The sequence below is a fragment of the Lissotriton vulgaris genome, chromosome 10, assembly GCF_964263255.1.
Source record: "Lissotriton vulgaris chromosome 10, aLisVul1.2, whole genome shotgun sequence".
Classification (NCBI taxonomy): Eukaryota; Metazoa; Chordata; class Amphibia; order Caudata; family Salamandridae; genus Lissotriton; species Lissotriton vulgaris.
In genome coordinates, this window is record NC_141698.1 from 1,106,677,261 (window position 1) to 1,106,690,747 (window position 13,487).

At 42.8% G+C, this 13,487-nt stretch overlaps 1 protein-coding gene across 1 annotated transcript in view; it reads left to right on the plus strand.

The window, feature by feature from the left end:
* Window positions 1-540: 540 nt before the first annotated feature.
* LOC147689397 (vomeronasal type-2 receptor 26-like) overlaps window positions 541-13,487 on the plus strand; it is a 514,386-nt gene continuing 501,439 nt past the window's right edge. The window contains exon 1 of the mRNA XM_086942198.1: window positions 541-831. Coding sequence (XP_086798324.1) covers window positions 682-831 — 150 coding nt within the window. The 5' untranslated portion in view covers window positions 541-681. The remainder of the gene's footprint in view (window positions 832-13,487) is intronic.

Here is a 13,487-nt window from a genome sequence, read left to right on the forward strand (position 1 = left end):
CAACAGAAGGGTCACATCTGTTTATTGGTGGCCTTCAATGGATGACGGTATTAAGTGAGAGGTCAAAGATGTGTGGTATGCTCAATTCAGAGACAACAATCAAGACATGTTCTCACCCTTTGGTTTCTATTGTACTACCTGGTGGTCCTTGGAAGAAAATTGCCATGATACAGTAGGAACTTTCAATTTTTTGCCACAACAACAGCGGTCAGCTTATGAAACTCATGGGTTTTTACAGTCGATGGCCTGAAGTGTAGTTTGCATTATACCCATCTTCAAGAAAGCTGTTGATTTTTGAGGGATATGTTTTCCATTTAAGGTTTTGCAGCATTTGATGGGTGAGTCCTAAGCTCCTCACCCTGGCTCCTGTCACCTACTGCACGGGGAGGAAAGTGATAATGAAGAGTGAGGCTGCTTGTTACTGTCTCTCTGGTGCTGAATATATCAAAAAGGCGACTCTGTGAAATTGGAAACATTGTCTTCAAAAGACGTCTGCGTAATAAGTAACTCAAAGAAATGTATTTTTCTTGCAGCTTTTCCCCCCGTTTCTTTCGACATTACTTTGCCCTTGTTTACGCCATTGAGGGGATTAACAAGAACCCTGACCTTTTACCCAACATCACCCTGGGCTTTGAGGTCTACGATTCATATGTCAACGAGGCCAAAGCGACGCTGAGCACCATGGCCTTATTATCAGGGAGAGAGGATCCGGTCCCAGCCCCTAACTACAGCTGTCGGTCCGGAGGGGTCCTGGCTGCTGTCATTGGTGACATGTTACCACCCGCATCCGTTGCTATGGCAACCATCACTGGGCTCTACAGGTACCTGCAGGTAGGAAGAAGATTACTTATATGACATGCTTTAACCTTCTTTCTGCTTACAGCCAATGCACGGGGCTTTTATGTGTCATTTTAGTTACAATGTAACAGGTTCAAAAAGGCTTTCAGTGGGTTTGGAAATGTTTGACCTGAGACCGAGGGTGTTCTGTTCATTCACTTCCTCAGTAGATCTCAAGAGTGCCCAGGAGATGATTCTTGTAGGAACAGCAAGGATTATACGTTGGGTTTCCCGTGTTATGGTATTTCGTTTTTATATATTTCCATTTTTATTTATCCATATTTGTTTTTGCCAATTCCATTGATATGTATCCATATTTATTTTGTGTTTTGAGAATAAATGGAGTTATTTAATCGCTAAACATGCACTTATACATCAGTGCCTGTCTCTTAGTAGTAAGTAAAGCAGCCAAATATAACACAACACTAAACACACACATAAATATTTACATTACATACGAGTATACATTAAGATATGCCTGTATTTAAGGACATGTTATCTAGCATTTTTATTTCCCATGCGGTCCATTTGCTCAGCTGTTGGCCTGGAATTCATGAAGGACACGATGGAGAGTCACTCAAAAGAAGCACTATGTTCTGTATTTTTTCACTTTGAAAAAATGAATACAGTCAGGAAACACATTGTTTTCTGTCTTTATTTATCTGTAAAAATCAGACTTCATTATAAGAGAGGAAAGGGGAAGGAAGTCCTAAAGCAGGTAGGTTTATAGATGCTCACATTGGTCAGTATGTGAATTTTGCAGTTTCATGAGGAGATGGAGGGCTTGTGACCTTCAGCCCCCTGTGCAGGCATATCCCACTTTCATCCTCGCATTTACTGAGGTCATTGTTAATCATGCAGGGGGTGCAATGGGTATGGCAGGTAAAAAATAATTTTTGCCTTTGTGCTCATTCCCTCTGCATGGATCTGTGTGCATCTTCCAGTTACAGTGATTCGCTTGCTGCTGTGCCCTTGGAGGAGCCTTGAGACACTTGCCTCACAGTACCTTGTGGATGCACAAGCTGGATGTAAGGAGCTCCCTGGAGGAAGGGAGTGATCTGACTTGACAGGCGGCCATTCTGATGAAACACTGGCCATTGGCTGTACCTTCAAATCTGCCTATAAGCCCCTATTATTGCCTCCCTAACTGAGATGGGGTAGCTGACCAAGAGCAAGCGGTTAAATGCCTCTGCGCAGACAAGAGGTAGCAATTCCATTCCAACCCTGTCAATGAAGAGAGAGGTGGCAGGACCTTCAAGGTGAGTCACAGGTCAGACTGCTAATGCCTCAAAGAGGAGTCCAATGATGCTATCTCCCTTGTCTTCTTCTTGTGACCCAGTGGTGACTACAACTGTGGTGGTGGACACAGAGACTACAGCAGATGTTGGTTGTGACATGGCAACAATAATGAAGGCAGAAAGACATGCAGTTCACTCAGAGAGGACTAGCATAGGAACAGGGTCACATCTGCTGTTGGTAGCTGCCGCTGGTTCTACCACTGCAGCCTGTGTCCTAATTCAATGAAAGTTTGAAATAGGCATAGGTAGGGGAAGATGTGTGAGTTTCACAAATCCTCCAAACTTTCATGATAGACATCTGGAAACTACTTACTGACAGTCACAAGATAACAGAAGAATATCAGGAAAATAACTGAGAAATCCCAGTTCTACCAATACAAGGGCATTTCCACAATACTAAGTGCACATATTTCACAATTGTCCATATCTAAATGTCATCATCTTTGTATGAAAGAACCTTTATAAAATGTTTACCCTACTACACCATCACTGTTAGACCTGGCATCCTTAGAGTTGTCTTACCCCAGAGGTTTTGCCTGCTTACTGACTTTTTTTGTTAATTCTTTTTGTTGGCTCTAGGACTCTGAGCCCTTTACCACTGCCAACCAGCATTGAAGTGCATGTGCTTCTCCACTTATTAATGGTTTGTTTGATGTATCCACAATTGGCACATTTAATTTACCTGTAATTTTCCCTAATACAGTGCACTACATGTGCCCAAGCCCTGTAAATTAAATGCTACTATTGGCCTGCAGCACTGATTGTGCCACCCACACAAGTAGCACATTGAGCATGCCTCAGGCCTGTCACTGCACACCCTGTGTGTGCATTTTACACTGCCAATTCAACTTGGTATTTAAATTCCCTTTTCAAGTCTTAAACTCCCCTTTAATTACATATAGGTAGTCTGTCTGGTTTTAGGTTTAAACCTATAATAACTGATAAAACCCTAACGAAAGTGTAAACAGATAAACCCTAACAAAACTCCTGCATAACCAAAAATGAAATGCCATTCAAACAAAGGAAAAGGAGAGTGAAAGAGTCATTTTTTTTATTTCCTGAAAGGGCCAATACAATGTAACTTTGTTATACAAGCTGGCAGCAAGAAAGACTGGGTTAACATTATTTTGCTTGAATTGTGTTGTTGAGGGATGTCACTAAAATATTGTTTCTTTTTCCTTTTGATGTTTGCAGTTTTGTGGTATTTGACCTAAAGATGCATGGTTTAGAAGCATGTTTTAGGTCTTTTTAAATTATATTATATATTGTAGAGAATCAGGAAATATCTAAATCATAGTTGATATTTTGGCTGTGTTTAATTCTTTCACTGATAGGTAACATGGCTGGATTTGTAAGAATCTTTCCCAATATGTGCCGTCGCATTTACCCACAGAGAATGGGTAAAAAACCCTTGATACATCAGCCCCTATTTTCTAGTGAGTGAGTATTGATAGAAGGTGAATTGTCAACAGCTCAGGCTTTAAACATTCAATGCAAGATATAGCGACAAGTATATATGAAAACAGTGCTATTGCCAAGCATCTGGCATAGTGGTGAAAACATGACGGGATGGAACATAGAATCCAGTGTCACTTGGAATGCTGTTGCAAAAGGCTCTTTCCAAGTTAAAAAAAGACTGGTGTGATATTGTTTGTATTTGTATCTGCAGTGATTCAGCTACGTATATGAAAAAGTTGTGTGATGACCTGTCAAAATCGATCTCTGAGCTGAAGTGCTTCACTATAAAAGGTCCTTGCCACTTGCTAGATGGTATGCTGAAAGCATCTTTACAATCTTCAGAGTTAATGAATTATGCTATTGACTTTTTAGTCCATTCTGGTGCACTGTTTTGTTATGCACTGGAACTAAAATGCTAATATTTCTAATTTTGTGCTTTGTGTGGCAACAAAGAAAGAGTCATCCCAACTGTGTCACTTAGCTGATGGTCCTCAATCCAAGGGGCTGTGAATGTTATATTACCCATGTGACAACCGTTTACAAAAATCAGTGATGATGCCAAAGGCAAGAAATGTGAGGATCTTTGTCCGCAAATTGATAGTGATGTTGAAAAAAGTACACTTTATTGCATTCTTAGATTTTTAAAGGAAAACATAACTGTTGTAGTGGACATAATAAAGAAAACTAGTCTTAAAACATCCTTCTCCGCCAAGTGTTCAGCATAATTGGTGTAGATGTGAAACATCTCCTTGAGAGTAGGCTTGGTGACACCTTTAGTTCCATGTTATAGTGCTTGCCACTTGGTAAGCAAAGGAATATTGAAGAGCAATTCAGAAACTTTTATTTTACAATGTATGAGAAATGGCTTACAATGATGTACAGGAATGTCCCATCACCAACCATGGCATTTGGGGTCAATGAAACCTCACTGCGGTACACTGCACAAGTTCTAGATCCCTTCAGTAAAGGGGGATTTTCCCCGTAGTTTCAAAAGTGCTGCTTCATTTTTGACCCCTTCAATAACTTGGAGGGCATAAGCACCCAGTTCAATGCTAATTTTGCAGAAACTGCCCAGAGTCGCAATCTTCAAGTGCATCAGTATTGGCATGGAAAGCTATGTCAGTGACCAGAGTTAGCAAATTGTGTACTGGCTGTTTTGGCATTGTCCGTCTCAAGTGCCAATTTTGTGAGGGCCTTTTCACAGAAAAAAGTTTACGTGGGAAGGAAAAAGCAAGAGCACATGACCAAAGACTCACTGAAGAATTATTGTTTGGTGTACTACAATAAGTTTGATTTGTAAAAACTTATTTGGACCTCATATACACTGCACGTACACTGTCTATATACCATGCATTTGTTATCTGAGTAGAAAGCAAACAGTAATAAAAGCAAAACGTTTCAAAAACACCGGAAAAACACAGTTTTTGTTGTTTTTAAAGGCTCTGAAATGTGTAACCACTGATAACCACTGTTCTTTAAGGTATTGAAATCACTTAAAAACACTGGGAAAAAAACCACCAGAATTGACCAAAAATAGAAAATGAAAACAGGAAAGCCTACATATAGGTCATCCCTACAATAGGACCCAGGTAGACCACACAGCAGGTTGCTATGTAAACTAAATGGAAGGATATGTGCTTTTAAGTACTGCATGTCCTGGTAGTGAAAAACTCCCATACTACTTTTTTACTACAGAGAGGCCTACCCCTCTCATAGGTTAACTTTCAGAATTCCTTATTACAGGTAATACGTTGTAATTCCCAACTGAGAGAAGGTGGAAATGTCATGCTTAGTACCTCTGCGATGGTAATGACAAATTCTCTTTAATGGTGGAAGTGGATTTGTAATTTCCCTTCAGTTGGACATTGCCGTGCTCTTAACTCTTTGGTGTCTGCTGTCTGTCTATGATTACCGGCTGGCCTGGGTGACAGTTCACTTTGTGTATTCCCTCTAGACAGTCCCAAACAAAGAAAGGCTGGGTGTGACTTCATGCATGTACCTAGAGGTAAGGGAGGGAGGGAGGGGCAGGACACAGCCTCACATTTACAACTGAATACACAAAGATTGGCATAATCGCCTGTGTTGATTCTGGAGCCAGGGCATGATGAAGGGACCTCTCTGATCTTCAAAGACCCATTTTTGAAGTCACCCCACTTCAAAGGCACAACTGGGTGTAAGTACTGGACCTCTGAACCAACTTACTCAGTAGACTCCTAGAACTGAAACCACTTAACAAGAAGAAGGACTTCTGTGCTGAGGATTTGTGCTTGATGGACTGCTTCTCTGGCAGACAGCTATTTTATTGTGCTCTGTATTACCTGCTCGCTCCCTCTGACTGTACCAGAGTGTGTCCAAGGGCTAGCTGACTAACCTCCTGTTATTCAAAGACTCAGTGAGACCACAGTATTTAACCATGCTCTTGTGTCTGGGCCATTGGTAGTGATGACAGGTGACTGCTCCAGCGAAACCTGTGCATCATTCTGCTGCCATGAGCAGAATCAATGCATCACTGCTGATCGGTTATAGAATTGTTGCATTGCAGTGAGGGCCCGAGCAGCATCATCAGAACCGCCACATCACCGCCACCACTGAAGAATGATCAATGCATTCCTTTGACAAGTGTGGAAAAACTCACTGCATCAGCTACAGATGCAGTACAGAGACCACTGCATCACCATCACCACTGAAGGACAATTGAAGCATCTCTTCGACAAGCATGGAGAAACCCAGTGCATCAGAATTTACGCATCATGGAACCCACGCTCATCTTGGGAAACAAGTGCATCGCCTTTAACGTGTGGAGAAAATCAACACATCTCCTCGACTGTGGAACTGACACTGACTCATTACTTTACTGCATCCCACATTTCATGTTTTCAACTAAGGATAGAGATACTTTTTTAGCTCAGCGGGCCCTGCGTGGGTCTTGTAGCCGGCCTGCGCTCCTTTGCGGCTGGCCCGATTCTTGACTTTGTCCCGGTTCAGCGCAACCCATTAACTCTAAACTCTCTATTTGATTCCCAGCGCAATTTTTGCATGTAATCTTTAAAAATTCATATCTCAACTTACTGATTGGAGTTTTGTCATTTTGGTCTTGTTTTATTCATAAAATCATAAGCTATTTGTCTAAGCCTGTGTGGAGTCCTTTGTGGTGTTTTCACTGTTTTACTGTTGTTGTATTGCACAAATACTTAACACATTGCCTCTTTTTTTTTTAAATGTATTTATTAAGAATTACAGATTGGGAAAGCAACAAGCACATCTTGATATGCAGTAATGACATCAGAAGACAAAAGCCGTGTATCGTTGTTGCCTATATAACAAAAGGATGCAATTTTCTATTTTAACAGAACTACACAGAACATATGTGTACGTCAGAACAGTTATACATCGGATTAAACAATGCATCTTTGAGATAAGAAAAGTTTGATACATAAATATGCTATTGAGGGTCATCAAGCAGAATCCGGGCAAGTATCTAGTTGAGGAATCACAGATAAGAGGAGGAACACACTTGATCCAATGCGGAAACCACAGGGGCAGTAAGTGAAACCTCCAATAGTTAACCACAACACAGCATCACCACAACACATGGCATCGCACACTCGCACAGGAAGAGGAGGAACTGTTATACCTCTACAGATCAGGACTGTTCAGTCGGGCTATAGGCGCAGCAACGGGGGATGTCGAACTGGCACGCGACCACTGCAGGAAGGGCTCCCAAATGTCCCTAGGACGCTCAGTAGTCGGCATCTGATCCCAGTAAGTTCCCAATTGCACGTGGCCATATGTAACATCCGACAGTCAGTCATCAAATTTCGGCTTGGTTCTCCGCCCCCCAGTGAATGGCCACGCGCCGTTTGGCATATAATAGCAGCAGTGCGTGTAGCTTTCTACTCTCATGTGGTGTGTTTTCAACCCACCCCAGTATGCCCAGAAGCGGAGATGGGGCATCCGCCCTGTCTAGGATTTGAATAACAGCACCAAAAACTTCAGACCAGTAATCAAACAATGCCGGGCAGTGCCAAGCCACATGCAAAAAGGTAGCATTCTCTTCACCACATCTCCAACACCTGTCATCCTCCCTGAGGCCCATGCGGTGGAGAGACTTTGCAACTCTCTCAATGGCTCATATAGTCCAGGTCGTAGCTTTGCACTGTGGGATTTATAGTCCTGATTTATAAATGGGTAAGTAGAACTACCAGAGCCCAGACTGCAAAACAAAAGCCTGGACCGGATGAACGTCTTATGCATTGACCTGGGAAACTGGAGAATCCAAATAAAGAACAACATCCTTAGTGAAAAGATATTGTTTGGAAAGGCAAATATGGAAGAAAGAGGGCACTGTATGTAAAAATCATGCACAGTCTCTAGGACTGGAATGTCAAAATGACCTCTTACCTCACTAGGCTTGTGGTAGTCACATGGACATCAAACAGTGAACTGGACCTCATAAGGTTCACTCTGAAGCATCACACCCCCTAACTAGGGGGGTTGAATACCTTATTTGTCTGGGGTGGTAGCCAATATCTGAGCAGTGAAGAGGCACTCCACACATAACATGAGGGGAAGCAAAATACCTGGTGCTCCCAGTAAACATAGATGAGCAGCAAGTGAAAAAAATTACAGTGTTTTTGGTAGATTTACTCACATTTGACGCAGGACACAGCAGCAAAAGAACTTGCTGCACTGCATTGCATCAAATATAAAGGGCAGCAATGCGCCATGTCTACTACGATATGGCGCACTCCTGCTTTCTATCTGTGCTGGTGCACTAGTGACTGCCCAGCAACAACACAGCCATCCTTGCAAAGTGGTGCACGGGTGTTTGCATTGCAGGCAGGTGTGTTTTTGTGCATGAAGGGATGACTCACTGACAGAATATCGACCAACAGAATATCGACCTGCAGAAACATCGACACTGGAATATCGAGGGCAAGTATATGGACATCCTATCTACAACATGGTAAGTACAAAAATATTGAAACCAAAATATCGATGTTAAAAATATCGTAATTAAAATATTGTTTTTTTCTGTAAAAAAATGTTGTAAAATAAAGTAAATAATACTTATAAATACAATAAACATAGTTAAAAATATTTAATAATGTTTGAAATTAATAAATAATACATATATAATAATAAAATATTAATTAAACATTTACATAAAATATATATTATATACTTACTTAATAATACGTTTTAATAATTATTTTAATTACTTGTAAATTATTAAAAAATACTATAAATTACAAATACATCTACACACATAAAAGGGTCGATTCCGATTCGGTAAAATCCAGTCCGAATCGCTGTACGGAGCGTTTTCCCATACAAATCGTACACCTTCACCGTTCCTGTACGTACGATCAAGTACGATCCTAACCCAAAGCATATATATCTGTACGAATCGTACCAAACACCGTACGACACAAAAATACATTCGATTTGTATCCGGTTCACGCAGTACGCTACATCCGTACGTAAACAAGCAGCAGTTTCTGGCCCAGCAAGTACGATTCATCTCTGCAACACTCTGTACGACCCTTTTTCTACGGGACCCGAAAACAGCCGTAAAAGCAGAGTCTGGCTTGAACCGCACCCCGGTACGCGAAATACACGCCATGAACCCCATCGTCCATGTCATCCCAGTCCTGTGACGTAAATAATTAATTTACTCTCTTAATTTCTATGCAGGTAAGTACTTAATCAATAATAACTCAATCGGAAGGAAAGAAAACAGAGTCCGTGGTGTTAGAGTTTCTTAGGGGTTTTATTCCTTAAAAAGGAATGGTCATGACCAGGATATCGGATTCTGACCACCACAGGGGTGTCAGAAGGGATAGAGCGCCACATTTTATTAACAGTACATAGCTTATATACTTAATTCATGCCATAAGCAACAATGCAGGAGGCGTAACAGCTGAGAGAAGACAAGATAACAGTATACACGTGTTACAAGTGCGTAATCAGAGGCGTGAACTAGAGGTGTGTGCTAGAAACGTCACTGATAGGTGTCACGGGTGGGTGGCACTAAGCAGAAATGTGGCAATGTCAGCAGAAATCGGAAGCTTGGATGCGCGCGCAGCTGCATGACGTGTGATTGGAGGGGTGCAGGGGACTTGACATTTACACTGACGGAAAGAGACAGAAGTCTGGCATGTCAGATCAACTTGTACGTCTATCATATCTGATATCTGATGTTTAGGAACCATATTATCTGAGCGGAAAGGTCTCTAGGGCAGAAGCTATTCTTATGCTAACTGTGGATGCGTGTATAAGCGCCTAAGTGTCTGCATGAGAAAGCGTGGGGCACGGGGCCTTCCATGGAAGCATGGTAACAGGAGCTATGAATTACTTGCACTGAGACAGGTCGGCCCTCTGGCTCTGCAGCTGGGAGGATGTTTACTGAAACTAGTAGGCAGGAATGTATTTTCGAGGAGCGGAACAGATAACTCGAAGGTTATAGTCAATCTTGGCAGGCAGCAGGCTGAGCTGAGCGCGAGGGGCCGCGCTGAAAGTAGGTCAGAGTTCACGGGTACAGAGGCAGCCTGGGCAGAGGCCCTTGGAGTCAGAAGCCAAGGAAGAGGCTCGGTGGCAGAAATTCAGGGCCTACTCAGCTAGAGCTGAAAAACGTAGAAGTACACTATAAAAAGACGTTGGCATAGCATACTTAGGAACGGACCATTCAACCCATTCAAGGTGGGTCTGAAAGAGGACATGTTAACGTTGGACGCAAATGTATTTGCGTCTTCATAGCTGGTACAGGAGGGAAGTTACATGCACTTTAATTCGTACATGGAGACGGTGGGGTGCGCGCTAGGGAACACATCTTGACCATAAAATTTATATTTCCTCATTCCCTCCTTGTTCCCTACGGACCCTTCATGATATATTAATCATCATAATTTGATCAGTTTGTTCTTGCAACATCATTTGCTCATCTTTCTTTCTTTGACGGTTTGAGAGGAAACTGGAATGTTCAATGCACGATGTGGCACACAGTCCACATATCGCCGGCCCACACTGTAGGCACAGGCAGCAGCTGAATACTATGACAAGGCCAAACCCTAGGAAGGATAGGATCTTCCATCCCCAAGCAGTTAACGTTGTCCAGAACCAACCGGACCAAGTCCAGGTGCCTGGATTCTGATGTATGTGATTTGCAATTTTATGCAGACGGGTAATAGCTTGATAAACAGATGGCGCATTTTGTGGGATGAAAACGCAGCAACTTGACCCGATGACCTTACAGGCTCCACCTCTATCTGCCAAGATGACGTCAATAACAAGACGATTTTGAAGGACAACAACCCGCATAGCAGATTGCTCCTCTGTTAAGTTACCTAAAGCGGAGGCAGTTTCATGTACTACAACTTCAAGTGTTCTAGTTAATCTACGTATTAATTTACTGTTTTGGACAGGTCCTAAAAAGAAAAAGAATCCCTTATTGAAGTCAGTGTACTGTTCCCATGCCGTTTCTGTGTAGTCGACAAGTGGGATATCTCTTCTGGGTCTATTCTTTACTAGATTTGTATTTCTATGATAATCAGGAGGAGCTAGAAAAACAGGTGGCAGAAGGAATGCAATATAACAGGTACCATCCCAATCTGGAGGCAGACGTATGTATGCGGTATGACCACAAACAAAATAGGAGTGATTGATAGCTTTGAAGGACGATTTACCATGATCACTAAATTCGACCACAGTAGTGCATTTACTATGACCTAAGTGTACTGACCCTTTCTTTCGGACACATAACTCACCAGTGACTGGTAATACTAGCATATGGGGCAGAACTGGTGCAGCTTCGGATTCAACAGTAAGGATCATAAGGCTAATTGTGTAGTTACCTAATCCATATACTTCATTTTCTAGATCAGTTCCTCTTCGAGTGGGGAGTCCCTCCTTATCAGGGTAACAGACGTCGAGCAGGACTAAGTTCAAGTTTCCCCAAACCCAGCCCCCATCGAAAACAGCAATATCAGGATCTAAGGAATTAATTATTTTAAACCATGCCCCACAGGAGCCATTGTGAGTGAACGGGTACGGAAAGAGGGGCAGAGCTCCCTTGTAGTTCTGGTAGGGAGGGAGTCGGCCACATATCCAGCAGTCTGTAGCATTGTTCGTCTGATGGGAATGGTGTAACATACTAATGAATGTATTGTTGCGCAGCGCAAGTCTGTAAGAGAGTTCGTGTGCAGGTAATTCACTAAAAGTGTGTTCAGCAGAGACATTATAACCAGATTGTTCACGCTTGAAAATAGGCCAGTAGATAGGTAGCAGAAGGCTAGCAACAATAACTAAAATACTTAGAATAAACATGATTAATAGGGTCACTATACAGTGACTACGGAGTGATTTACAATATGCACCTTTTTTAACTTGTCTCTCTCTATCTCGATCTAGGGGATACATGTCAGAAACTATTTAACCGATTCACCTAGGGGAGGACTTAAACAATTAAACTGTCTGACTTGCTAGATCGGAGTTTCGACCTGTATTCTTCTTGGGGAGTTTTTTCTCGTTCAGATACTGTAAAGTCCTTTGGCTCAACACAGTCTTTGGTGGGGGTGGACGAGTCTCGATCAGGTTTCAGTTCGAAATTTTTTTTCACATGACTCGTGTGGACCCACCCCTTTCTCCCCTCAATCTTCACGGCGGTCCTCGTGGTGAGAAGGACGGTCTTCGGAGATTTCCAGCGGGGCTCCAGCGGACTCTTCCTGTCGAAATTTCGGACCAGTACCAGGTCCCCAGGACGGACCTCGTGTGGCTTTACATCAGTGTTGTCAGGGAAGGCTGCGGCAACCTGTGAACGACATGATTGGAGTGCAGACATCAAGGAGGCAAGGTAATCTGTCAACATGTTACAATCAATATCAGTGATTTTTTTCGGAATGGGCGTCCCCCACATATTCGGTGGTCTGCCAAAAACCACTTCGTACGGGGATAGCCCTGATCTCGAGTGGGCGACCATCCTCATGTAGAATAGTGCCACTGGCAGGGCGACTATCCAGTCGACCCCTTTCCCCTGACATATCTTTGCAAGGCGTATTTTCAGTGTCTGATTATGCCTTTCTACCAGGCCTGCGGCTTCGGGATGTCGGACACAATGGAATTTCCACTGGTATCCTAGCAGTAAAGAAACTTCCTTCATTAATGCAGATGAGAATGGCTGACCGTTATCTGAGTACACGACACGAGGCAAGCCGTATCGTGGGAAGAATTCACAAACCAGTTGCTTAGCAGTGGTCGGAGCAGTGTAATCTGGGACTGGGTATGCTTCGGTCCAGCGGGACAGAGCACAAACAACTACAAGGACATACTTGAATCCTCGACATCGGTCCATCTGGATATAATCCATCTGGAGGACTTCAAAAGGGTGATCGGGAGGGTGAAATCCACCTTGCTCTACAGGGACGCTTTTTCCTGGATTGAACTGACAACAGATCATGCAAGTACGCACTTTCTGTTTTGCGGCTGCTCGTAAGTGTTTATTGCTCCAGAGATTTTGTAAACTGTCTAACATCGCTTTCTCTCCTAGATGTGCTGGACTATGTGCTGTATTTATCATGACTTGAACCATAGAGTCAGGGAGAAACCATGTAGATTTTCCCTTCGTCATCCAACCTTGATCTGTCTGGATCCCTCCTAGTTCAGTCCATTTCTTTATTTCATCTGGGGTAGCATGTGCCTAAATATCGATAACATCTAGTGTGGGATCCCTGACTGCCATACACCTAGTCGGTACTATTGTCTTTGTCATATCAGTTGTCTGAGTATGAGTCAGTGCTGTATGTTTTGCTGTCTGGTCTGCCAGGTCGTTACCCTGGGAAACAGAATCTGTGGCTTTAGTATGTGCTTTACACTTCATGACTGATATGCCCGAGGGCA